This window comes from Muscardinus avellanarius, assembly GCF_963383645.1.
Source record: "Muscardinus avellanarius genome assembly, chromosome: 4".
NCBI lineage: Eukaryota > Metazoa > Chordata > Mammalia > Rodentia > Gliridae > Muscardinus > Muscardinus avellanarius.
Window position 1 is genome coordinate 28,681,071 of NC_137789.1, and position 27,063 is coordinate 28,708,133.

General features: G+C 33.0%; 1 protein-coding gene across 3 annotated transcripts in view; it reads left to right on the plus strand.

Moving 5' to 3' along the window:
* Nucleotides 1-27,063, plus strand: part of CSMD3 (CUB and Sushi multiple domains 3) — a gene marked incomplete at both ends in the record, with an annotated part of 1,156,743 nt that overhangs the window by 838,215 nt on the left and 291,465 nt on the right. For all 3 annotated transcript variants that reach the window (XM_080694904.1, XM_080694905.1, XM_080694906.1), the window contains 2 exons: nt 1,394-1,596; nt 19,382-19,573. In XM_080694904.1, the coding sequence (XP_080551030.1) occupies nt 1,394-1,596; nt 19,382-19,573 (395 nt within the window). The remainder of the gene's footprint in view (nt 1-1,393; nt 1,597-19,381; nt 19,574-27,063) is intronic.

A 27,063-nucleotide genomic window follows, 5' to 3' on the forward strand; every position in this document is an offset into this window, starting at 1 on the left:
AACTTTAAAACGTATGAACTGCTAAATGAAACTTCAGACAGACTTTTAGGAAGTGCACACCCATGCTCTGATAGACATAGCATGGACTAGTACACTGCTTTTGCAAGGCACTGCACAGAACTCAAAACACACTATCTTGGTTCTCTCTCTAGCTTATTTTTTCTTTTCTGTGTATCACACATTGTTTGTGTATCATACATTTGTTTATATGCTGATTGATTGATTGATTAAGACTGAGGATTAAAAACCCAGGAGTATTTTACCACCGAGATACACTCTTTATTTATTTTATTATGAAACAGGGTCTTGCTAAGGTACTGCATGCTGGCCTACAGACTGAGATCCTCTTGTCTCAGCCTCCCAAGTATTAGGATTATTGGCATGTATCACTTCACTCTGCTGCATTGTTTTATTTAAATATTAGAATAGATAAACTTGAAAATACTGAATTAGCCAGGTATGGTGGCGCACGTTTGTAATCCCAGCATTTGGCAGGCTGAGACCGGAGGATCACAGTTCGTCGACAGCCTCAGCTACTTAGTGAGGCCCTCTGCAACTCAGTGAGACCCAGTTTCAAAATAAAGAATAATAATAAAAACATAGGGCAGGGGGTGTAGCTCGGAGGTCAAATGACTCTGGGTTCCATCCCCCGACCCCCCCCCAAAAAAATTGAATTAGCAGGATTCTGGGATTTTGTTCAAGAATAATATTTGATATTCACATGTAATCTAAATTTAAAACCGTGAAAATTCAGATACCAAACAACAAAGTGTACATAGATCTGAGCATGTTGATATAATGGGAGTGCTAATTTTGCATTTGGCGCAAAATGTATAAGATGCTAATTTTATCTATATATAAAAAAATAGCAGATTTGACATCAGACAGTGGCAAAAGTATGTACTCTGGAGTTAGACAAATTTAGTCCAATTTATGACTCAGCCACCTTTGGGGCAATTACTTAATTTATCTAAATTCCATTTGCCACATTTATTAAATCAAGAAAAAATTGCTTTAGCTCCATTAGGTCATTATAGCAATTAAACAAAGCAAATGTTTGTAATTCATTTGACACAGCCTGGCACTTAGAAGGCCCTTTAAAAATGTCACCTTTTGTTCTCTTAATTAAAACTCAAGAACACTGAAAAGAATGTATACCTGAAATTTCTGTAATTTGTGAAGGTGATAAAAGTGTTTTTCATATTCTAAAGAAATAAATTATACTGCTCAAAAAATTTCATTAACATTTTATCTCAAACAAGAAAGAACTATAAAGGTCACAATATATAATTAGTTCTATTCTTTATTTAAAATGGAATATCAGTTCTATTAGTTCTACTGAAAATTGATATCCTTGTTCAAAATACTCAGAGATGCTGTGTTTTTCCCACAGCCTGCAGTTTCTTGCTTTCGATACTGAAGCTTCACATGACATACTCCGAGTCTGGGATGGTCCACCAGAAAATGAGATGCTCTTGAAGGAAATCAGTGGATCTCTCATTCCTGAAGGAATCCATAGCACTCTCAACATAGTGACCATCCAGTTTGACACAGATTTTTATATCAGCAAATCTGGATTTGCAATACAGTTTTCAAGTAAGTTCTTTCTCTTTAATTTTTAAATGCAAAAGAGTAATGCTATTTAAATAGTTCTGTTAACTTTATTGTTCTAATTTTAATTTTAAAATGTTAATGATCTTAATTATTCTTATTTCTTGTCTTCCTATTTCTCTGTGGTGAAAGTTAAATATATTTGCAATAAAAGAAATGCAATTAACTTTGAATATTAGTGTTAGTATTGTTTTTCAGTTGTCAAGCCAGTTTTTCTTAAAGTAAATATCATGCTAAAATAATTCAACTAGTAAATAATTGTATCACAAAGCCTTATACAGGTTAAGCATATCCCATACCCAAAATGCCTGGGAATAGAAATGTTTTTGATTCAGGATTTTTTTCATATCTTGGAATTATTTTTTTCTAAAGGAAACTTGAGTTACTTTATTTAGCTTCCAATTTCTGGGAGGCTCAAGAATTATAAGTACTCTGGACAACAAAAGAAAATAAGACTCTGCCTACAAATCTTTTTCTGCTGTATTCTTTCTTTGGGATTTCTATTTTATTATTGCCCTTTTTGTTACATGAGATGTATACATCAGGTGTTAAAAGGTACAATACATTCTACAATTGAGCACCACTTACTGTAGCAGGCAAAGAAGAAATTACATTGAACATCAGTATCTGGCAGTATTTTTTGGAAAAATGTGACTAAAATAGGTATAAATTGATTAACATGATTAAATCATATCCAATATTTGATTACTACATGATTCAATACAGCTATACAATTATAGAAAATGTGTTAATATCAAAGTGTAAATACAACCAAAATTAAGATAGCAAACAAAACCTATATAATTTTTTCTTTGTACAGAAATATAACTTTTAAAGTATGCATATAGCTAACGATTCTTTTCAAGAAAATATACACCAAATTATCAACCTCCAAAAACATCACACATATCATCACTAAGCATATACACAAAAAGCATATAATATGTACACTTGGAAAATACAAAATTAAAAAATTGCAAGCAACAGGTGAGCTTCATATTTATAAGAATATGAAAAGAAGTTCCATTTTTAGCACTGTTGTATAAAGAATTGTCTTTTGATGCAAAGTTCATGAATTGTCCTCCTGCTGGGACCACATTCACAGAAACACCCTGTTTTTGAAACGAGATTACAGAGCAAGATAGAGTATTGTAGTAATACCATCTTATTAAAGTTTTTTTTAAATTTTTACTACTTTATCAAAACATGTGCCTTAGGTATGTAGGATTCATTTTTTAAATTCTTCCTAGAAATAATATGCAAATATTTACATATACCAAGTAAGATATCTTGGGAATGGCATCCTAAACACAAAACCCATTTATGTCCTGTACACAGCTTACATATGTAACCTGGACATAATTTTATACACTGCTTTTAGTATGCTTGCATTCAAAGGTGACCAATCACATGAGGTCAATTGTGGAATTTTCTATACTAGGTATGCTCGATCTATTATCTGAAAATACCATAAAATTCTGGTATTTTAAAATGTGACTCTTTTTGCCGGGCGTGGTGGTGCACGCTTATAATCCCCGCGCTTGGGAGGCAGAGACAGGAGGATCGCGCAGGTTCGAAGCCAGCCCCGCCCTCTGGCTTAGGAGACCCTGTTTCCAAATAAAAATGTAAAAAATAGGTCTGTGAGTGTAGCCTGGAGGTAGAAGGGCTTCCAGGAACCCCAGTAACACACACACACACACACACACACATACACACACACACACACACACACACACACACACACACAAGTGTGACTCTTTTTAGGTAACAAAAGAAAAACACTCTTACCTTTATAAAAAAGCAATCTCCATATTTTATTAATTTTTTATTTTTGTTAAAGATTTTAGAAATATATTCAAAGTTATTTTTAACAAAGTACTTTAGTCTTTATTTTATTTTTATTTTTACTTTTATTTTTATTTTATTTTTTGTAGTACCGGCGGTGGAACCCAGAGGCCTTCCACCTCCATGCTATATGCCCATCCTAATTTTATTTCTTATTTGGAAACAAGTTCTCCCTAGGTTGATGGGAATCTCAATACTTGTTAAAGCTGTCCTCTAACCTGGAGTCCTCCTGTACTGGGACTTTCTGTAACAGTAAAATACCATTTAATTTACATGATTATCAGTATAAAGGAAATTTTGTAAAATTTCCTTTAAAAATTGGAGAAAAAGAATAAAACCTTGAAAATATTTAAGTGCAATTTTACTTTACTTACCAACACATTATCTCTTTGAGAAGATTATCTATTTATCTATTTATCTCTATTCAAAAAAATCTATTAACAGAAATTCTAAAGATTTCCAAGACCATCTCTTGAAAAAGTAAAAATGACTTGTTTAAACTAGTATTCCAAAACTGTTGTTTGACATAATTACATCACACAAATAAATTGTTTTGTATTATATAAGCAAGTTTATGTGAAGAAGTTTAAGTCTAAGAGTTAATGTCTGCAAATTTGCAAATTATACCTTTTGGGAAAAAGATAAAAAATGAATAAAAATAAGTAAATGATCATATAGTGAGCATAAGTGACTCCTAATTATGAAACTGAACAATTACATATTCTTCATAGTTATATTTTCTACTGTTTTTCTCTCTTACTCTCTTTGAAGTAGGGATATGCCAGAGAACTGCTCAACTTTGGTTCTTTCCTGTTTTTGTTTAGCAACTAAAAACTCAATTTTTAGCTTAAATTAGTAGTGTCTAAGTTTTTCTTTTATTTAAATGTCTATTGTGACTAAAAATCTGAATACAGTAACATGGAAAGGTGTTTAAGGCTTAGTGTTTGTGTTGGTAAAGTGTATCTGATTAATAAAAACAGGCTATTTAGGTACATTTCTGGTGATTTTAATAGATTTATATATAAAATTAATATGAACTGATTAATCAATATTAAAAAATTAGTGAGGCAAGCCTAGTGATGCAGGCCTGTAAACCCAGTACTTAGGAGGCTGAGATAGGAAGACTGCAGATTCAAGGTCAGCCTCAGAAACTTAGTGAGAACCTGTTTCAAAATAAAAAAGGGTTAGTAGTGTAGTTTGAAGGTAGGACATACCTGGGGTCAGTTCCTAGTACCTGATAAAAATAGTAACAGTGCATTGCATTTTTACTTGTATTGTAGGGCATGTTAATGTTATAGAAATAATATATATTACACTACAAAAAATCTACCTTCAATATATTCTTTTAAGATGAATAGAAATGTATACTACTGATCTGAATCTTAAAAACTATTTAAAGTTACATTGAGTATTAATACTTTCTTTTGTGGTATTGGGTCTGGAACCTAGGGGCTTTTCTACCTCTGGGCTACACTCCCAGACCTATTTTATACTTTATTTGGAAACAGGGTCTCACTAAGTTGCTGAGAGCCTCAATAACTGAGGCTGGCTTCGAATCTAAATGATCCTCCTGTCTCAGCCTCCCAAGTAGTGGGATTATAAACATGCACCACCACACCTGGCTAAGTGTTAATATATATTGAAAAGTATCAATGGAAATTAGTTACTGAGATATCTTTTTATTCACATGTTGACATAGTTTTCTAAGTATGAAGACTTCCAATCGAAATACATTTCTTCTTTTTTCATGAATGAGATCTTAAAGATTGGTGCCAAGAGCCACCTTAAAAACTTTTATTTCAGCCAGGCATGGTGGCGCACGCTTGTAATCCCAGCATTTGGGAGGCTGAGACCCGAGGATCGCGGTTCGCGGACAGCCTCAGCTACTTAGTGAGGCCCTTTGCAACTCAGTGAGACCTGGTTTCAAAATAAAGAATAAAAAATAGGGCAGGGGGTGTAGCTTGGAGGTCAAATGCCCCTGAGTTCCATCTCCAGACCCGCAAAAAAACAAAAAACAAACAAACAAAAAAACACTTTTATTTCATCCTCACAAAGCAACATAGGATGTAGCTTATTATCCCCATTTCCCAAATAATTATGCTGAGGTTTTAAAGATTCACATTCTTCTTTATAGGATCTCCTTCTTCATCTAGAATTCCTCCTGTTACCCATTGCTCCCTAGCTTTTGCATATTAGGGAAAGCATCCTATTTCTTATTTTTTTTGTGCCTGACTAATCTCACTTAGCATGTCCTTCAGTTCCATCCATTTGCCTGTAAATGATGTAATTGTGTTTTTCTTTATGGCTGAGTAAAATTCCATTGTGTACCTATCCCACAGTTTTGTAATCCATTCATCTGTTAATGGACATCTTGGCTAGTTCCACAGTTTAGCAATGGTGAATTGTGCAGCTATGAACATAGATACACATGCATTAGTCTGGTAGTTTGGTTTCCTATCTTTTGGGTAGATACCCAGGAGTGATATTTCTGGATCAAATGGTAAGTTTTTTCTAGTTCTTCTGAGGATCCTCCATATTGTTTTCCAAGGTAGTTGCACTAATTTGCAATTTCTTTCTTTCTTTTTTTTTTTTTTTTTTTTTTTGGTGGTACTGGGGTTCCTAGAAGCCCTTCTAAATCCAGGCTATACTCCCATACCTATATTATAGTGTTTTTTTGTTTTTGTTTTTTTTTTTTTAAACAGGGTCTTTTAAGCCAGCACAACTGGCTTCGAATCTGTGCGATCCTCCTGTCTCCACTTCCCAAGCTCGGGTATTACAAGCATGCACCACCATGCCAGGCCACTAATTTGCAATTTCACCAACAATGTTTTAGAGTTCCCACTTCTCCACATCCTTATCAGCATTTGTTGTTGTTTGTGTTTTGAATGATTGCCATTCTAGTTGGAGTTAGGTGAAATCTCAGGGTAGTTTTTGATTTGCATCTCTCTGATTGCCAATGATGTTGAACATTTTTTCATGCATTTATTGGACATTTGAATTTCTTCTTTCATGAAGTTTCTATCTAAAGCACATGATGTATTTAAACATATCAGTCTATCACTAAGTCAAGCATAGGAATGAGGGATGGGGAGGGAAGAAGGTGGGGATCAGGTAAGGACTAATTGGATGATGTGTACATGTATGTCTACACAAGTTTTTTATACCATTAAGATGTATGACTACAATGCACCAATAAAAATTTTTAAAAATGAAGTGAGAAAAAACTATGATAAAATACGCTGAGGTCCAGAAAGTCAGTTAATTTGTTCAAGGTCATTTGGTAGCAGAGCCTGAGCACATGAATCATATCCACATGTGTCTGAAAGTAGATTAAAATGAATGCCTAACAGTTATTACTATTATTCTAGATTCATGTATAATATCATATTTGGGATATACCAGATACAGTTATTACTTATATTAATATAGATACAAGTGTAAATATGCCAAAAATAGAGTTTTTGGATCTACATTTTTAACTATAATGAAATTCTACATCTTAATCAGTTTGGCTTCCTGATTAGGATCTCAATCACGTTCATCAAAGGTCAAAATCTCAAAAAAGTGTGTAACATAAGCAGATAAAGCAGTGAGAAGGCAGGAAGGAGAGAGCATGCGTGGAAGGCATGTGTGGAGAGCATACATGTCTCGTTGAAAGGGTCAGCAGTGCCCTTTGCCTCTAGCTCTTTGGCTCTGAAGGCACACAGGCTAATTTTAAAGTGGGAGTTTATAAAAAGTCAAAAAGTCGTCTAAATTTCTAAGGAAACAGTAGCATTAAAGGGGATATAAATGGAGAAGAGGCAAATTATCCACTACCATTAATCAAATTTGGCTTGTTTGTCAGAGTCAGCAGCTCAATGCCTACCTAAAATCTTCTTCCCTAGATAAATGGATTCCATCCTACTCATTCATTAGGAGAGTATGTTAAAGACCGGATATTAAGCACCTTGAACTTTAGTTAATTCTCAGAGGAATCTTCCCTTTCATTTAGATGAAACTTTTTTTTTTTTTTTTTTTTGGTTTGGTAATGCGGAATGAATCCACAGGCATTCTACCTATGAGCTCATCTCCAGCCCTTTTTATTTTTTTATTATTATTTTCTTTTATTTTGAAATAGGATCTCGCTAAGTTGCTGAGGCTATCTTTGAACATGTAATCCTCATCTCAGCCTCTCAAATACTGAAATTACAAGGATTACAAGCCTGTGCAACCTACCAGGCCTGGCTCATTAAGGCAAATATTAATTTTATACTCACAAGCACACACACACACACACATACACACACACACACACACTGCTTTCTATTACTTGAACTTCTTTTGCCTTGAAATTATATTTTTGCTTACTTTTTCTTACATTCTTTTTATTCTTCCAAACTCAGTGTCAAGACTGTCTTTAGTCAAACATTTTTATGACTCTCCTATCCTCCATGCCTTGTATTAGTTGTTATTTTTTCCAAGAAAGAAGGATCAATGATCTATTTGTCATTCTGGATATACTTTAATTATGTTTATGATAATGATCCCTCAAACATATTTTAAGTCCCTTTAGCATCCAATATATCTATGTAGCACAAAGATTTTGCTTGAAAAAGTCATTTAATTTACTGACCAAAGTGAAGATATTTTTGTGGGTAAAAAGAGGCACCATTAAGATTGTACGCAACAGGCTAGGGTGGTGGCGCACGTTTGTAATCCCAGCATTCTGGAAGCAGAGACCAGAGAGGATTGTGGTTCACGGACAGCCTCAGCTACTTAGTGAGGCCCTTTCCAACTCAATGAGACTCTGTTTCAAAAAATAAAAATACTAAAAAATAGAACTGGGGGTGTAGCTCAGAGGTACAGTGCTTCTGGGTTCTATCCGCAGTACTGCAAAAACAAAACAAAATAAACAAAAAACAGGACAATCCTGGAACATGGGATTTATTGTCATTTTAACTGTCAGGATTATACAAAGTCCTTCTTCATGACTCCCTTCTATTCTGTTACTTTTGAGCAAATAACTATTGTTTATTAGAAAGAAATCAAAATAAAAGAGGAATAAGTCAAACAATCGTAGCAGAGCTTTCTTCAACAAAATTCAACCAATGGGATGCATCTCACCAAACTTAATGAAAAGTGAATTTAAGCGAAATGTTGGTCACGTGCCAACTTTATAATCTTCATCAGGCCACTATCCGCAGCCTAGTGCCTTTTATTTCACGATCTGTTCACTCTCTGTAGAATCTGCCGCTTCCTGTCTTGGCGATGCACTCTGTGAGGCCTTTGGCTTAATCAGAGATTCTTAGATCTGACATTGCCTCCTCCAGCCGTCCCGTGTGCTGTCCTTGCCTCTCAGCAGTCAGCCTCCGTATCCCCTGCTTAACGTTGTAATCTGCTTGTCTTGTTCCACTTAGGTTCCACGGGGAGGACGTCACTGGGTACCCCGCTGGCATTTGCCCACAGAAGAGTTGATTTTGACAGAGCATTTTCTATGCTCTTCACTCTTTGACCTCTGTTAAGAATCTGTCCCTGCTGGGTAATACAAAATACCAAGGCTCAGAGATTAGACTGCTTAAAATTCTCAAAGAGATGGATCCCTTAGCTGGGAGAGGTTAAAATCCTCGTCTTTTTTTATTATTATTATTTTTTTTATGTGGAACATATTGAAAATGGCATACATTTAGACTCTGCTTGGTGCCCTCTTTCCCCCCACCCGGTTCCCCTTCCTCACTCCTTCTTAAAGACTGCATGCTACCCAGGCCTTTCTCCTCTCCCTCATTATTGTTCCCTGTGCAGCTATCATAGTAACGAGCTACTCATTTCATGATCCCTCCATCTGAACATTCTCCACATTTCTGCCTGATTGGTCATTCTGAAATACAAATTGAGCATCATTCCTCAATTCAAAGTCACTTAATGACCACATGGGTGTAAATTCAGAACTTGAGCATTTACACTTAATACCTCCACAATTAGTGCTCAGCCTACCTGCTGGTCTCACCCCTTCACTGTTCATTTATGTCCATCTGGGAGTTTATACTGTCTAGAAAGCATAGTATACTCTCACAGGTCCACTTTTTTTTTGCAAACTTGTTTCCATAACCCTGGAACACTTGCGTCCATCTTAAATCTATAAATTCTTAGTCATTTTCCACGGCTCAGGTCAAACGATACTTGTATTATCAATGAACTACTAGACAGAAATAGTCACCTCTACATTTGCCCTAACCAGCACTGTGTGTAGATTACATTAGAACTATGATATAGTCTAGTTTTCTCAGGACTTCCTGATTTATGCCTATTGCTCTGGTGTCCTGACTGTTTTGGCATCTGGCCTGTGTTTTCCATTTTAAAAAAAGCATTATTATTAATACCTCAGTATTTATCTTATCTGGTTGTGTGTGACCAGTTTGTAGCACTCAGAGTAATTATAACTGGCATCTATTTTCCATCCTCTTCTTGATGTCAGGTAATTCAAGCCTCCCTTTCAAGGACAGCATGTATAGTACACTTATGGATAAAATGGTCATCTTCTTAGAGATGACCCCCAACTCATTCTAGTCATGGATGACAATAAGAGAAGCATTTGATGGTTACTCTGACAGCAAGTTTTGTATAAATATGCCATCTTTTTGCTTGTTCTTTGAAAACTACACAAAGCCACCAGGCCATGAATTGGCCTCCCAAGTCCTAAGATTACAAGTATGCACCATGACACATGGCTAATGGGATTTTTTGAAGTTTATGTTTAACAAAAAAATGTACTAAATATTCACTCATTAACAAACTTGGTGTCCACCAAAATGTCTAAAAAGAGATTCAGTTCAATTGTAGGGGCAACTGAGAAAATTCCAAGCAGAGATTAGCAAGGATATCAGACAAGTCAATCTTTGTGAAAGTTGAAACTAAGCTCTTCACCCCCAAAAAACATAGGAGAGAACCTGGAATAATCCTATGATTACTTTTTATAAATCCAAGTATTTTAATAGATACAGAAACATATTTTTTTAAATGCAAATAGTTCAGCTGGGCAAGTTGCATACTCTTATATCTCAGTACATGGGACGCTGAGACAAAAGGATTTCAGGGTCAAGGGCAATCTCAGCAACTTAAAGAGAACTTCAACAACATAGTCAGACCCTGTTTCAAAAAAATAAGTAGCAAGGAGTTCAACATGATCCCACTTCAATAAAACATACTTAAATAAGTGATAAACATTATTAAATGGTCAAAAGTTCTGATAGCATATATTTCTGCATAACCAAAAATTACTGGAATATTTATAAATGACACATTATTGTCCTGTGTGTTATGTTACCATTTCATAAAGAGAGCAGTTATATATGCTAAAATACAAACAATTAAATGGTGATTTGAAGCCATAATAATGAACTAAATATATCTTTATCATTTTAAAGACACATTATAAAACATGCCTTTATCATTTTAAATAATCTGTCTTCAACAACTTTTTCAAATTTATTTTAATTTTATTGTGTCAAGAAGAATTAACATTATAAAAATCTACCTTCTTAAATTTTTAGGTACAGACTTCATTATTATTCTTAGCCAGATAAAATGTTAAACAGCAGATACATACAACTTATTTATTTTTGCTTAATTGAAACATTATGCCCATCAGTTTGTAACTACCATTTCCCTTTCCCTACACCTCCTGACAAATAGCATTCTACTCTTTACTTATACAAACTTAACTATTTATGTCCCTGATATAATATCAATACTTTCTTAATGTGACTGACATACTTTGTTAACCATAATATGTTCTGTGCCTTGGCTTTTGGAAATAGTGCTGCAATTAATGTGGGAGTTTCAATATCTCTTCTAGATTCTAATTTCAGTTATTTTGGATAAATATCCAGAAGTATATGGCTAGATCTAGTGGTAGTTCTATTTCTAATTCATTGAGGGAACTCCATGCTCTGTTCCATGGTGCCTTTTGTTTTCCATGGTATAAAAGCTTTTTATCCTCTACACATTCTTGCCAGCACTTGTCTTTTATTTTTATAAGACCATCCTGATGGTTTTGAGGAAATATAGCATTGTAATTTTTAAAATATTCTTTTATTGGTGCATTGTAGTTATACTTAATAGTGAATTTCATAGTGATGCAAATATGCATGCAGGTAATATTAGTGTGTTTACCTCAGGATCCCCTCTTACTCCTCCTCCCCACCCCTACACGCTAATGAGATTGATAGTGATACCATCATGTATACACATAACATTATTTGAACTCTTTCCTTCACCAAGCCTCCTATACCTCCTTTCCTCACTCTCCTCAAATCCTCTCTGACCATTCTACTGGTCTCTCTTCTTATTTTTCTGAAGGCTACTTTGTTTCCTATTTTCTTCTTAACATCTACATAGGAGAGAAAATATATGACCTTGAATTTCTGAGGCTGGCCTATTTCACTAACATAATATTCTCTGGTTCCATCTGTTTTCCTGCAGAGGACATTTTTTTTCTTTTTTTGCTGAGTAAAATTCCATTGTGTATATATACCATATTATCTTTATCCATTCATCTATCAATGTATACCTAGGTTGGTTTCATAATTTGACTATTGTGAATTATGCTGCTATAAACATAGACACACATGTATCTCTATAATATACTGACCTAATTAATTTGGAAAGATACAAAGGAGTGGAATAACTGGGACATAATGTCATTATAATTTTGATTTGCATAACCTTGATGATGAATGATATTGACCATTTTCTCATATACATGTTGATCATTTGTACATGTTCTTTAGAGAAATATTGATTTAAGCCCTTAGCCAACTTCTTAAAATTAGTTTATTTATCTTTTGTTGTTGAGTTGTAGGAGTTCTTTATCTGTTTAGGATAACGTTATTTTATCAAATTATAGACTGAAAAGATTTTCTCCCATTCCATGGGTTGCTCTTTCATTCTGTTGTTTCCTGTACTGTGTAAGAAGTGTTTAAACTGGATGTAATATCACTTATTTATTTTTGCTTTTGTAGCCTATGATTTTGGTGTCATACCATAAGTGATTGCCAAGACCAGTGTCAGGAAGCTGTTTACTTATGTTTCCTATTACAGCTTTTACAGTTTGGGGTCCAACATTGATGTCTTTATTACATAATGAATTAATTTTGGTATAGATACAAAGTGAAGTTTCATCATTTTGCATATAGTTTTCCAAAACCCTTTCTTAAAGAGACAACCCTTTCTCATTGTATATTTCTAGTATCCTTGTCAGCAGATCAGCTGATTTTGTATGCTTGGTTTTGTTTCTAGTGTATTTCTGTTTTGCTCCATTTTTCTATATGTCTGTCTTTATTGCAACAGATTACAGTTTAGTATAATTTTGTAAAATATATTTAAAATCGGACCATCTGATGCCTCTGGACTTGTTCTTTCACAAGTTTTATTTGGTTGTTAGTCTTATAATGTGGTTTCATATAAATTATATAATTGCATATATTTTTTAAAGCCATTTGGAATACATTAAATCTGTAGATCACTTTTGGTAGTATAGACATTTTGGTAATTCATGGACAGATCTTTTCTTCATTTGCTTTTATCTTTTTAATTATTTCATCAATGTTTTGTATGTGTTTGTTTGTGTGTGTGTGTGTTTGCTATTTAAGTCTTTTGCCACGGTTGCAATATTATTCCTAAGTTTATCTCTCTTTGATGCTGTTTACAAATAGAATTTTTTCCAGTTTCCCAATTTGCAAATGGAATTGGTTTTATAATTTTTTTCAGATAATTGTTAATATATAGAAACCCAACTGATTTTTGCATATTGATTTCACATCCTGCAACTTCACTGAATTAGTTTACTAGCTTCAACTTTTTGTAATGCATTATGTAAGTTTTCCTAAGGAAAGATCATATTACCTGCATATAGAGACAATTCTACTTCTTCTTTTCCAATTTGGATGACTTTTATTCCTTTTATTGCTAATTACTGTGGCTTGGACTTACAGTACAAAATTTAGGAGTGGCAAAATGTCTCCTATTAAAATGCATCTCTAGCATCAAGCATACCACCAATTATTTACTAAAGTAAAGTAAAATGCATATGCATATTAAAAAGAAGTTTATAGGGAGTTGTATGTCTATTACAGGACTGGCGTTCAGGTTTCTTTTCCATACAGTGCATTAAGCAGCTTTGTTTCCCAGCTGGGTTGATGGGAATGTCTCTGTCATGCTGCCATCTACTTTAACCTGATTTGCCATATCATTACATGTATCCTGAGTAACATAATGAAATTCTAAAGATAGCCACATCTCTGAGTAGTTGGCAAAGTGTAGGCCTAATAATGATGTTGAACACTCTTTATAAAATTGATGGATCATGTACAAAGCAAGGGCTCCATCAAGGGCAAAATCCTCCAGGGTAAAATCCACCTCTAGGTTACCATCTGCATTTCAAATGTTTTCTGATTGATTTGACTCAGGATGGGATTTTTCTTCTAGGTTAAATATTCCCATTACCCAACTTGATTTCCTTATAGATAGTGAAGTGGAGAATATAGTGTCATTTTTTTAATCAATACAGAAATATAAGGCAATAAACCTGGAGGAGTAGAATTTAGGTCCGTGAATATCAAATTTGGGCTGTGACCTTGCTGAAGTGTCATGACAACTTGCAAAAAAAAAAAAAAAATAAATAAATAAAACTACTTCTTAGATAAAATATACAATGAATGTTAAAATATGCTACTCCTTTAAGATTTATTTCAGAATTCATATTTTATAGAATTATACATATAATTGTTGGAATACAACTTTAAGATTGTATCTGACCCTAAATCAGCTAGGTAAAATACAACTATGCCTGCTTTATAGACAAGACAGTTAAAATTCAGAGAAATAACACAACCTGATCAATATCCCTTTCTTACACAATAGAAACTAAAGCCTAAGTCTGCTGCTTCTAATGATAGCACTTATTCAACTCCATGAATTTAAAGTTTTTTAAAGGTCTTGACATAAGTTTATACCCAGTCAGCTTTCAAAAGAAAAAGGACAAGTAAGAACTATAGTGAATTTATTCTTCCATATACCAAGCAATGCAGTAAGAAAACTGTAGCATTAAAGTTTCCAAGACAACCATGATGGTAATTTAAATACTATCTATCTCTTAGTAGTTCAAGTAATCATTCATATTTTAGTTCAAATGTATACTTGTACCCGTTAAGATTATGAAATCTAGCCAGGCGTGGTGGCACACGCTTGTAATCCCTGCATTTGGGAGGTGGAGAGAGGAGGATCGTGCAGGTTCAAAGCCAGACTTGCTGGCTTAAGAGACCCTGTTAAAAATAAAAATATAAAAAATAGGTGTCCGGGAGTGTAGCCCGGAGGTAGAAGGGTATCCAGGAAACCCAGTACCACCACCAAAAAAAAAATCAAAAATAAAAAATAAAAAAAAATTCTGAAATCTGTATTGAGTGAAACACATATATCCAATGAAATTACATTCTGGAAATTACATTAGCCAGAAACAAATACAAAATAAAAAGTAAAGAATATATTCACAGAACAGAAGAGAAGAGCAAAAACAATAATTAGACTTACTCATATGTTATTATAATTAGTATTATCCATTTTTTTCTTCTAAAAATATCCTAAAGTTATTCAAAATAAAGTAAAATGAATTAAAATGTAATATTAGCATTGCTGATCTCTACTTGAAGAAATGTCTTCTGGTTCCCAAAAAATGCCACCTTATAAATAAACCGTGAGCATATAATAAAATAATTAATTGCAATTTTTTTCATTTATTTCACAGATATTTATTTCATCAACTATTTTTAACTTTTGTGGAAGGGTCTCCTAAATTCTTACATAGAAAAACAATGTATTCTTAGGATTCTTTTAAAAATTTAACAGGGCAGTTTATTTATTCTTAGGACTCTTTTTTCATTCTTCTTAGAAAAACAATTTAATATTAGAATATCATAAAGTTTGTTAAGGTTACATGTACCTAACAACAAATACAATTAACTTTTTCAGTGGATTTAGCTATTGATGAGACGTAGTATTATAGAAAGTTTCTAAGTAATATGAAAGTTTTCTCAGAGATAGCACAAATTATTCTGTAATGCATGCTAGAGATGCACTTATATATAATTAGCATAAGACAACATTCTTAAAAATTGTTTCTGCTGTGTATCCTAAAAGATTACAAAATTGTATAACTTTTATGTCTTTTTTACATTATGGGTAATGAGAATTATAAATGAATATTATACTTGATAAAATGTGTTTTGTTTAAAGAGAATAAAAAGTTCTCTTTGAAAGTAAAAATCTGTCATAACAAATTTCTAATTTATTATAATAGCCAGATAGGAAACACAGTTAAAAAAAAAAACTAATGCTACCATAAACTCACTGCTATAAAAATAAAGTACAAATTAATTTTATATTTTTGCTGTTTACTATAGTTATGTTAGTAATTCTAATTTGTGCTATGAAGGTATTTGTGTGTGTGTGTGTGTGTGTGTGTGTGTGTGTGTGTGTGTCACTGGGAACTGAACCCAAGGGCATTCTAACTCTGAGATACATTCCAGCTCTTTTCAAATTTTATTTTGAAATAGGCTTTCACTAGGTTGATGAGATTCTCACTACTTGTTGAGATTGTCTTTGAACCTGTGATTCTCCTGTCTCAGCCTCTGAAGTACTGGGATTATAAGTGTGTCTCAGTTTATAAAATTCTCACCATGCACAGGAATTGACTGATGGATCAAAAACTTAGAAATTAGATCAGAGACTATGAAGTTATTAGATGAGGGCATAGGCTCAACACTCTAACATATAGGTACAGGCAGTACCTTTTTCAACAAGACCTCCAAAGCATAGGAATTTAAAGCAAGAATTAACAAGTGGGATGGCGTCAAACTAAAAAGTTTCTTCTCATCAAAGGAAACCATCAAGAACCTAAAGAGAAAGCCTACAGAATGGGAGAAGATCTTTACCAGCCACCACTCTGATAGAGGGCTAATATCCAGAATATACAAAAAGCTCCAAAGATTCTACACTAGCAAAACAAATAATCCAATCAAGAAATGGGCAACTGAATTGAATAGACACTTCACAAAAGAAGAGATACAAATGGCCAATAGATACATGAAAAGATGTTCAACATCACTAGCCATCAGGGAGATGCAAATAAAAACTACACTGAGATTCCATCTAACCCCAATCAGAGTGGCAAGCATACAAAAGTCAAATAACAATAAATGCTGGTGAGAATGTAGGGAAAGAGGAACTATTTTACACTATCGTTGGAAGTGCAAACTAGTTCAGCTGCTGTGGAGATCATTGTGGAGATTCCTTAGAAAACTGGGAATGGATCCACCATATAATCCAGGTATACCACTCCTGGGTATTTTTCCAAAGAGGTTGAAATCAGAGAAATACAGTAACATATGTATAACCATGTTCATAGCAGCACAATTCACAATAGCCAAAATATGGAACCAACCTAGGTGTCCATCAAAAGAATGGATTGCAAAATGATGGGAAATACACACAGTAGAATTCTATTCAGGCTGAGACAGGAGGATCTCAGTTCGTGGACAGCCTCAGCTACTTAGTGAGGCCCTCTGCAACTCAGTGAGACCTGGTTTCAAAATAAAGAATAAAAGACAGGGCAGGGGGTGTAGCTCAGAGGTTGAATGCCCCTGGGTTCCATCCCCAGACCCACAAAAAAATAAAATAAAATAAAATAAAATAAAAAATAAATAAATAAATAAAAAGTGACTTCTTAAGCTTAATTCTATGTATAGTTACATTAGCACATTGTATATACATATGTAAATTATATATATGATCACTTTTTGTTGTTGCTGCTTTGATATGTAGTATTTGCTTAAATAACATGGTATTTTTTTAGTTTCTTTATTGTTAAGGTCCTCTTGGTTTCTATTGAAGTAAAGTCAGAACATTACATTATGTATAGAGATTCTGTGTTTTCTTGGTTATGTATATGAATTAGATAAATGAAATGCAATAATCTTGGTGAATTTTCAGATCAAATGCTATGTTGATAAATGTGTTTATCTGCTAATCTCTTGATCGGCCATTCACCTTTCTACCTACCTTCCTATCTACCTGTGTACTGGATATATACATACATACATACACACATATATGTACATATTTTCTGGAATGTATATATTTATATATGTGTATGTATAAATACCACTAATATCCATAAAAATGGAAGTTTCTTCAGTTTTATTTGTGTCTGTTTATATGTTGATATTCCCACTACCTAGGATAATGCCTGGCATATGCTGAGTTTGTAATTGAATAAATGAGTGAATATTACTTTTGTGTCTCTAGTCCAATTCAAATCATTAATATGCAAATTATGAAAAATAAATGAAACAAGTTCTGAATATACTGCATTTATGAATATAGATTAATATTGTTTACTAGAGCCTTAAACAAAAATTTTAGTAGCTTCCTTATCTTGATACTCATTCATCATGTATTCTAATAGTTAATGGAACAATAGTTTTTGTTCCATTGACAGAGTCAGCAGTATCAGTAAGTTGCCATGCATGTACATACAAAAGGAGTGATTGTTTTCCTATGTCTTCATACTACTTTCCTCTCTTCTAGTGTTTTTAACATTTAATTAGTAGAGATAATTGTAGATTCATACATAATTTTAGAAAATAATGTGGACAGATCCATACATTCTCACCCAGTTTTCCCCAATGATTGTGTATATTTTTAACAAATATATACAATGTCTTTAACAGAACATGTAATAATTTAAAACATTATAACCAAAAAGCTGACATTGATGCAATTCAGTAGTTATATTTCATCTCTTTTACTTGCCCCGGGGTGGTTATTTAGTTCTACGTTAGATTGCTGTGATGATCATCACAGTCAAGATCCAGAGCATTCCTGTCACAAGGACTCCTCTTGCTGCTCAATATAGCTACTCGAGATAGTTGCTATCAAGATAGCCAGTTACTTCCTTCCATCTCCCCACTCACTCAATGCCTCACAATCACGAATCTATTTTCAGCTTTTATAATTGTGTCATTTTAAGAATGTTGCATAAAGGAATAGAGCAATATATACATTTTGATATTGTAGTTTTTTTTAAATATACCACAATTTCCTTGATATCCATTCAAGATGTATGTAGGGATCATTCCTATATTTTTTGCAAAATAATGTTTCATGATTTGGATTTACCACAGTTTAATTTTTTTGGGGGGGTAAATACCTAAGGGTATATTTTCAAGATATATAACAATTTAATTTTGCAAGAAATTGCAACAGTTCTTTCAAGAGTAGCTGTATGATTTTATATTCCTACCAGCAATGTGTGAGAGATGCTACTTTATCCATTATCTTGACAGCATTTAGTTTTGTTATATATACATTTTTTTAAATTTTAGTGTATCTATTATATATGTAATGATATCTCCTTGTGGTTTTAATTTTTATTTCCCTAAAAGTCAATAATACTGAATATGTTTTCATGTGTCCTCTAAGATAATTTTTTGTGGAATGTAATTGATTGCTAACCTGTTTCTTTCAGTCTTGAGATTTTTAATATACTCTAGAATATTTATTTTGTGGAATATAACTACTACAAATATTTTCTTGCAGCGTGCACCTCTTTTTAACAAATATACACAATGTCTTTAACAGAACATGTAATAATTTAAGACAAATCTAATATTTAGTCACTAAAGTGCTATGTCACTTCTTGAGATAAGTTAGAACACAAATTATTTGACAAAAAGTATTTGTTATACAGATATTTAAAAATTGGCCTAAATGTGTTTTAATTTAGTTATGCCAAAGCACATAGATATGTGGGAAATTCTAAACTTTAAAGAGTTTGGAATTTTAAAATTGATTTTGGTAGTATCACAACTAAAAATTTGTGTCTGTCTTTTGATAGGTTCTGTTGCTACTGCATGTCGTGATCCAGGGGTCCCTATGAATGGGACTCGGAATGGAGATGGAAGAGAACCTGGGGACACAGTTGTTTTTCAGTGTGACCCTGGATATGAACTTCAAGGACAGGAAAGAATAACCTGCATTCAGGTAGAAAATCGATACTTCTGGCAGCCCAGCCCACCAGTCTGTATAGGTATGATTAAAGAATAATTAAAATCTTATATAAATACAAAAATAAACATTAAAAGTTGGTATTGAAGGTATTAAGAACCATATTCTAAAATAGGTTATATATGGGAGTTGAGGTTTCAGAGGACCATCAACCTTCCCAAAATTTTCAAAATTATAAAGATTATTATTTTTTTCATATGTAAGTGTACACAATTCTATTAGATTTGTAAGGTTTCTAGAACCTAAAAACGTTATGAATCAAAGCTCTTGAAAAATCCTGGTCACCTTTGATTTACCACATGAATGTAATCCATTGTTTTCAAATTTAGAGTGAATTCAAATTATATTTAAAGTGTACCATGTCAATCTTGCCTCCATTTTGATTATATATTCTAAGAAAGATAATTTTATCAGAACCTATGTTATTTAATGGGAAGCTAAAGCTGTTTTATTTTGATGATCTAAAGAGTTACAGGAGCTTGGGTCTTACTTCCAACTGTCTGACTTTTTTTTTTTTATGTTCTTTTCTTGAATCCCCAAGTTGAATGCTAAAAAATTAGGACACAAATTATTTTAGTACTAGTTATAAGATTTAGAAGAAAGTACTTATTGAGAGGAATAATAACAGTGAGAAATCTCCTATACAATTAAATTAGTAAAATCCTAGACCATTTTGTTTAGGTCTTTTATTATTGTTATCATCATGAATTTACAAAACATTTAGACCAAACTATATTTTCTCTACTCAAAAATTTTAATTCCATAATGTCTTTTCTTACTACATTGTAAGGAACATGAAAAGAGTCCATATCTTGTCTACCATTACTTTAGTACGTGCAAATTTAGCACATTTTTTTGGACATTTTATAAGTAAAATCATGCTTTCTTCATTTGTACTGAGCTTGTAAAATTTTTTGAAGATAATTCCACAAATATTTGATTTTGAAAATAACATGGAAATAGGAAAAGTGTTCAGTACTTCAATCAGAAAAGAATAAACTCACTCAACTTTTCAGATTTATTTTACTCCGTATAGTAACTTCTTATGCAAAAGTTGAAAGTCAAATTCATTAGCCATTTAATGTGTCCCAGTAACTATTCTAAACATTGGTAATTTGGCAATAAAGCAAGACAGCGAGATTCCCTTTTCTTATCAGCCTTCTTTCCAGTAAAGTAAAAACTAAAATTAAGCTAAAAATTTACATGCCATTTTCTTTATTTATTATGGTAGGTTTTTAAGAAAACTATATGCACACACACACAAAATGAAAACTATATGCACGAAACAAATACATCCAGTGGTCCATGCCAGTCTGGCAGTGGTTCTAGATCTCTTCTGCAGAAATGAAGCAGATATCAAGGAAGTAAACTAATCAAGAAGACTTTATTTTTCTAAAAAGGAAAAGAAAGCACAAAATAAAGGCATTTTGTGAACTACTTCAGATTCAGCCATTTATCCACTTACATGTTACTTCGTTATAGTACCTATATTGCTCTTTATGCATCACTGGAATATTCTAAGTAGTCCAACATCAGTTCACTTATATTAAACTAACTATAAAAATAGGAAAAAAAAACTTTAAGAAAATGTTCCAAACAAAATTTAACTGGGAATATGGTTCATACATTTGTTTTAAAGTTTTCACTTGTTTATATACAAAATTTTAACCTAAAAATTACAATTAAATTAAAACTTTTCTAATTAATCAGAATCTGACTAGATATATCATCAAGAGAATCTTTGTGTACAGATGAAATTAGAGAACAACTAAGAATTTCTGTTTTTTGGGGTGTGTGGTACTGAGAATTAAACCCAGTGGCGTTCTACCTCTGAGCTCTACCCCCTAGAACAATTTTATTTCTTTTTTTGAAAGAGGTTTCACTAGGTTACTGAGAGGCTCACTAAATTGTTGAGGTTGTCCTCAATCCTGAGACCATTCTGTCTCAGCCTCTCAATACTAGGATTACAAGCCTGTACCAGTTCTTCTGGTTTAAGAATGTCTATAGAACTTCTTTCTTTGTTGCAATTCTTGAACTTGTGTACCACTTAATAAGGTTATCACAAAAGCAACATTATGTCAAATGTTTTTTATATAGAATTTTAAAATATTTAATAGCTTTATACTGATAATATAGAAAGCACTAAAATGCCAAATGTAAAAATTTAAGGAGTTCTGAGATATGCAATTATAAATTTTTACCTCTAGCAACAATATGCTTTAGCTAGCAAGCTTTAGGATTCTAGAGGAAAAGAAAAAACAAAAACAAAAACATAAAAACCCTTAGTAGCACATCTTGCTTAAATGAAGCAGATTGTGGAAAATTTTGTATGGATTACGGTACTATGTATTATTATTATTTTTTTTAGTAGGGAAAGATAGCTTGAGGAGAAGATGTGCATTAGAGGTTTTCTGATGAAGAAAATAACCTAAAAATATAAAGAGTCTGAAAAATTGCTCAGACTGCAGAAAGCTTGACCTCTGAAACTGATAAGAAAGAACTCCATGATTGGAAATACTATGCCAAAGATTAAACCTTGAACTTTTTAGAAACTCCATAAGTCTGTGTCTCAGACCCCGGAGCATAAAGCATTTTGCTTGCATGTAGAAGTAGTCAGCCTCATCGCAAGTACCAAGCAGAAGGACGTCATCTTTAGAGAGTTAATAGAATTCATTCCTACAAAATTGACAGTGTGAAGATTACTTTGACATTGCTGGAGGGAAAATAGCAGTACTCAATATGAAGGTAAATAACAAAGGCATTAGTGTGGGTAGGCTGCTGAGGAAGACAGTAGATACAAATAAAATTGAATTGGGAAAAAAAATTAAAAAGGTTTTACAATAGTTGATGCCTATGTAACTGACTTGCAAAAAAAAAAATAACTAACTCAGAACAAATTGTTTATATTGAATTTATGGAAGCCAACCAGAAATTTAATTGATGGGTATATTTGACTTTTATTTTGGACACTCTATGATTAGATACCTAAATATAGAAATGAATTTCTAAGTGTTACCTCAATGAGTATATTTAAAAGTTAATTTTCTTTACTTGCATATAGTTTAGGACTCACAAATGTCAAATAACTGTGCTGTTTCTCTTACTGGCTCTTGTAGATTTTGAAAATGATCCATGGCATTAAATATATTAAGAAAGTCTTAGTAATAATTTAAATAATATAATAAAAGTTACTTAGGGGACTTATATCCAATTCAAAGTAAAATCATGGATAATATTCAGTAAGACACAAAATATATGTAGTGAATTGTTCTATTTCTTTAGTGAGAAAGGACCCCCACATATATATACATATACACAACATATGTATGCATATATGTGTTCATATGTATCTATGTGAAATTTTTAACAATAGAAAAAGACCAGTATTAATAGTGGAAAATAAGGAAAATTGAAACACAAAATTGTTCCTCTCTTTTCTATCAAATTACATATAATCTCACCACCTTAGCACCTGAAAGGATCACAAGGAATATTTTGTTATCATTCTAATTCTTTTATGTGTAATATATTTATATTAACATTTTTGTCAGACATATTTCTGTATATTTTATATTCACATATGATTTTAAAAACCTCATTGGCAGACTAGGTTGTTATTTCTGTCAGGATTCATTACTGCAAATTAGATTTCACATTTGTCTTCATTATTTTCATGATCAATATTCAGAGCTACTTGCAATTCAACAAAAATATGTGGAATATTTAGTATGCACCGAAGTCCAGAAATAAAATTTCCTGTAAGAAACAGTCTTTGGCTTACATATTGGTGGTGAATGCTGAAACCTAAATTAATATTTAAGTGAAATATAGCAAGTGAAGTAGAGATATGCCAAGATTTCTATGATGCCAGAGAGGTTTTAAGAGATAAAACAGAGTGCAGGTTAAGTTTTTCCAGGAAAATTTCTTGGAGGAAGTGATGATTCTTAGTACCTAAGTAATGTTATATGAATATAAAGGGGAAATAGATATTATAAAGAGAAGGGATTATATGACCAAAGTCTTGGAAGTACAAGAAACTATTAGTACATTGAAAGTATTTAAGTGTAATTTTTCTGCCTATCTTGGTGGTCAATGAGATTGGAAAGTCTTCAGGTCTCTGGTCATGAAATCTGTGCTGGATTTGAAGCATTATCTTCAAAGTAATATAAAGCACTGCAGAAATTTATGCTTGGGAATAGTATAATTGGATGTTTTCACTGGGAAAACATGTTAGTAGAGACTGTATTACATTTAGAGCAAGTCATTGTAATAATTCTAAAGAGAAATAAGAATGAGTAAGGTTCATAAATATGGTAGCAGGCAAGGAAAGATAGGCAAGTTGAAACATATGTATGAGGTAGAGTCTTGGTTGGGCTTCCTGGTGGATTAGATACAAGACCACAATAAAGAAGAATATCAGGCCTCTAGCTTGAGAATATAGGTGTATGATAATTTAATCAAACCTAGTAGGAATGCTGAAAAAGATGCAAATTAAATTTGAGATGAGTGTTTGGTTAACCTATAATCTATAGATCACCAAGTAGAGATCTGCAGTAAACACTCTGGTATATGTTTTAGAATTCAGCAGAGATTTCTGAGGGAAGAGACAGGAAAAGGAGTATCTAGTGTATAACAAGCAGTAACTAGTCATGGTGGTGCATGCTTGTGATCACAGTACTTGGGAGGCTGAGACAAGAAGACTGCAGGATATTGACGAGCCTTAGCAACTTACCAATGCCCTCTGCAAATTAGCGAGACCTTGTTTCAAAATAAAAAAATAAAATAAAACAGGACTGGGAATGTAGCTTAGAGGTAGAATGTCCCTGTGTTTAATCTGCAGTGCCACAAAAACAGAAACAAAAACAAAACAAAACGAAAGACAAAACTCTAAATTTGGACAGGTCACCAAAGAGTTATTTTCATCCTATTGTTATGTAACATAATATGAGTTAGGACGAGTAGGTAAGAAACTCAGGACAATTCCAAAATTAGAAGATGAAATCAAAGAAGGGCTTTACAATAAAACTGAGTTGTGCACAAAGGCACTTAGAAGGTAATTAGAAGTTGAATATCAGAAGCTCAGAGTGGATTTAAAGTGAATGCTGGGGATAAGAATGACTATGTATATGAAAAGAAGCAAGGAAGAAAATGGCCATTATACTTATAAATATAAGATTATTTAAAGTTAAGCTAAGAATTGTTTGTTTGAGGGCAAGGAGCCTGAGGGAAAAATAGTTGTTTAGGAGACGACTACAGGAGAAAAGGACCAAATAAAAACATCTGAGTCTCCAGGCAATAAGAAAGGTTATTGTGTCTCTCTGAATATAATCCAAAATAAATAAAATTATAAATATAAAATAATTATTCTCTTGATGAATATTTTGCCACTTTTCTTTAAGATACAACACCAGAATAATTTTTTCCCATTTGGTAATCAGCTTTGCTAATCACTTTTGTCTGTCTATGGTTAACAGACAGAGATAATACTAGAATTTTTTCATCAAATCATAGTTGTAACAAATTAAATTCAATCTGAACTTAGTAAGGAGAGACTTTTATTCAAAAATATTATCATATGGGAATAGATGTGGGCAAGAGGGACTATTGTAATAGAAAGAAAACTTTAGCCAATCAGCAGATATCTCAGGAGTTAGGCGAAAGGTATTGTCTTTAGTTTTTTAGAGAGGAGTAAGAACCCAAAGGTGGTATGAAAATGTGGCTTGACTGCGTAGATCAGAGAATGTTGTACTTTAAGTCCAGTCTATTCTCCGAACAGGTTGCATGCTGTCTTAAAGTTGGATGTGAGAGAAAGATCAGGAAGAAAAAATTTAACACAAATTTGATTTGTAAAAATTTCTTCCAAATCAGTGCAAAAAAGGAGTAACTAATCATTGGATGCAAAGAATAGGATCTTGTAAGGTACACGTCTGATCTTGATATAGGCAAATATGAGGAAGTTCAGCTAAGTCATGTTAAAGTGAGTCTTAGAATCTAAGTTTTATAGAGAAATATATTGTCTTACAATATGCTGTATTTCTAAACAAAAGTATAATATGGGGATTTCTAAACATTGGGTAAAATTCAACATCCTCAGCTGAAAAAAAGGTGAGAAAAACTAAAGAACTTTGATTTATGTTTAAGATGAAAATCTTTAAGAAGGACAGTTAATTAGAAAATGTTCTGGAGAAGGAAAAAGGCTTCCGTGACCAGGTTGAAGATCTTGTCTTAACTGGAAAAGGTGTTATTTATCCTCTAGTTTTGCAGACACTGAACTTTTATAGGAAAGACCATAGGAAGTTGAGATGGTTTATGCCTAATAATTTGATAAATACTACAAAACTATGTAAGTAATAGGATAGCAGTACTGAATACACTCAGTTAGAACCACTAAATATCCTCTGTGCTGTAGAGAGCTGAGGTTATCTGCTCGTAGGGCACGGATGCACTGGGACAAAGGGCACAGAGAGACATGGGGAAATGCAAAAATGGCTATCAAAAATGATCAATTGAAAGAAAAATTCACATATCTAGACTCAGACCAAGAACAGAGGCACTGAAATGTTGACATGACCAATATTCTTCTTCCAAAACTAGTATTTGTTGTTAAAATAATCTATATGCCTTTTGGCTGAATGATAATATTTATCTGAGACAACTACAATTTGTAGATGAGAATGCTGAAATAATTTTGTGTGAAAAACTTCAAGAGAATATGAGAATCCTTGTCTTTCCCTTCCATGTGTGTGTGTGTGTGTGTGTTTGTGTGTGTGTGTGTGTGTGTGTGTGTGTGTGTGTGTGTGTGTTATTCCCTAGTCTCTCATCACCCCATCAAGAACATTTATGCCTTCGTTTCCCTATTATTTTCTTGAAGCTTGCCAACTTTTGAGTAACACATTTTTTTCTGAACGTAGCTATGTTTAAGATAATTAAAATAATCCCAATAAGGAATCTATTCTGAGTTTCTCTGACAACTTTTGAGTGTGTCAAAGATTATAGAAACCTTTTGTTGGGCTCACTATAATAACTAGAGTGTCTACTCTAAACAAGTCAGGCAACAGGATTTTAGGAATATCCTAACATTCTATATAAGAATGTTGTAAAGTAGTATACATTCTCAGAAAATTGTTCATTCTTGCTCATTAACTATTATCAAAGCTATTCCTCCATAGAAACACAAATGTGTCATAGATGTAAACATGAGACAATTATCATTTTCCTATTGTTCAATTTATTATTAGAGGGTTTTTTTTACTTTGTTATTTATTTATTTATTTATTTATTTATTTATTTATTTATTTTTGGTGGTACTGGGGTCCCTGGAAACCCCCAAAACCCTTGTTTTTTTGAAACAGGGTCTCTTAAGCCAGCATAGCTGGCTTCGAACTTGCACGATCCTCCTGTCTCCGCCTCCCAAGCGTGGGGATTACAAGCGTGTGCCACCACGCCCGGCTTGATTTTTTTTTTAAATAACCATCTTATTTTTTTTTTTCTTTTTGTGGTACTAGGGATTGA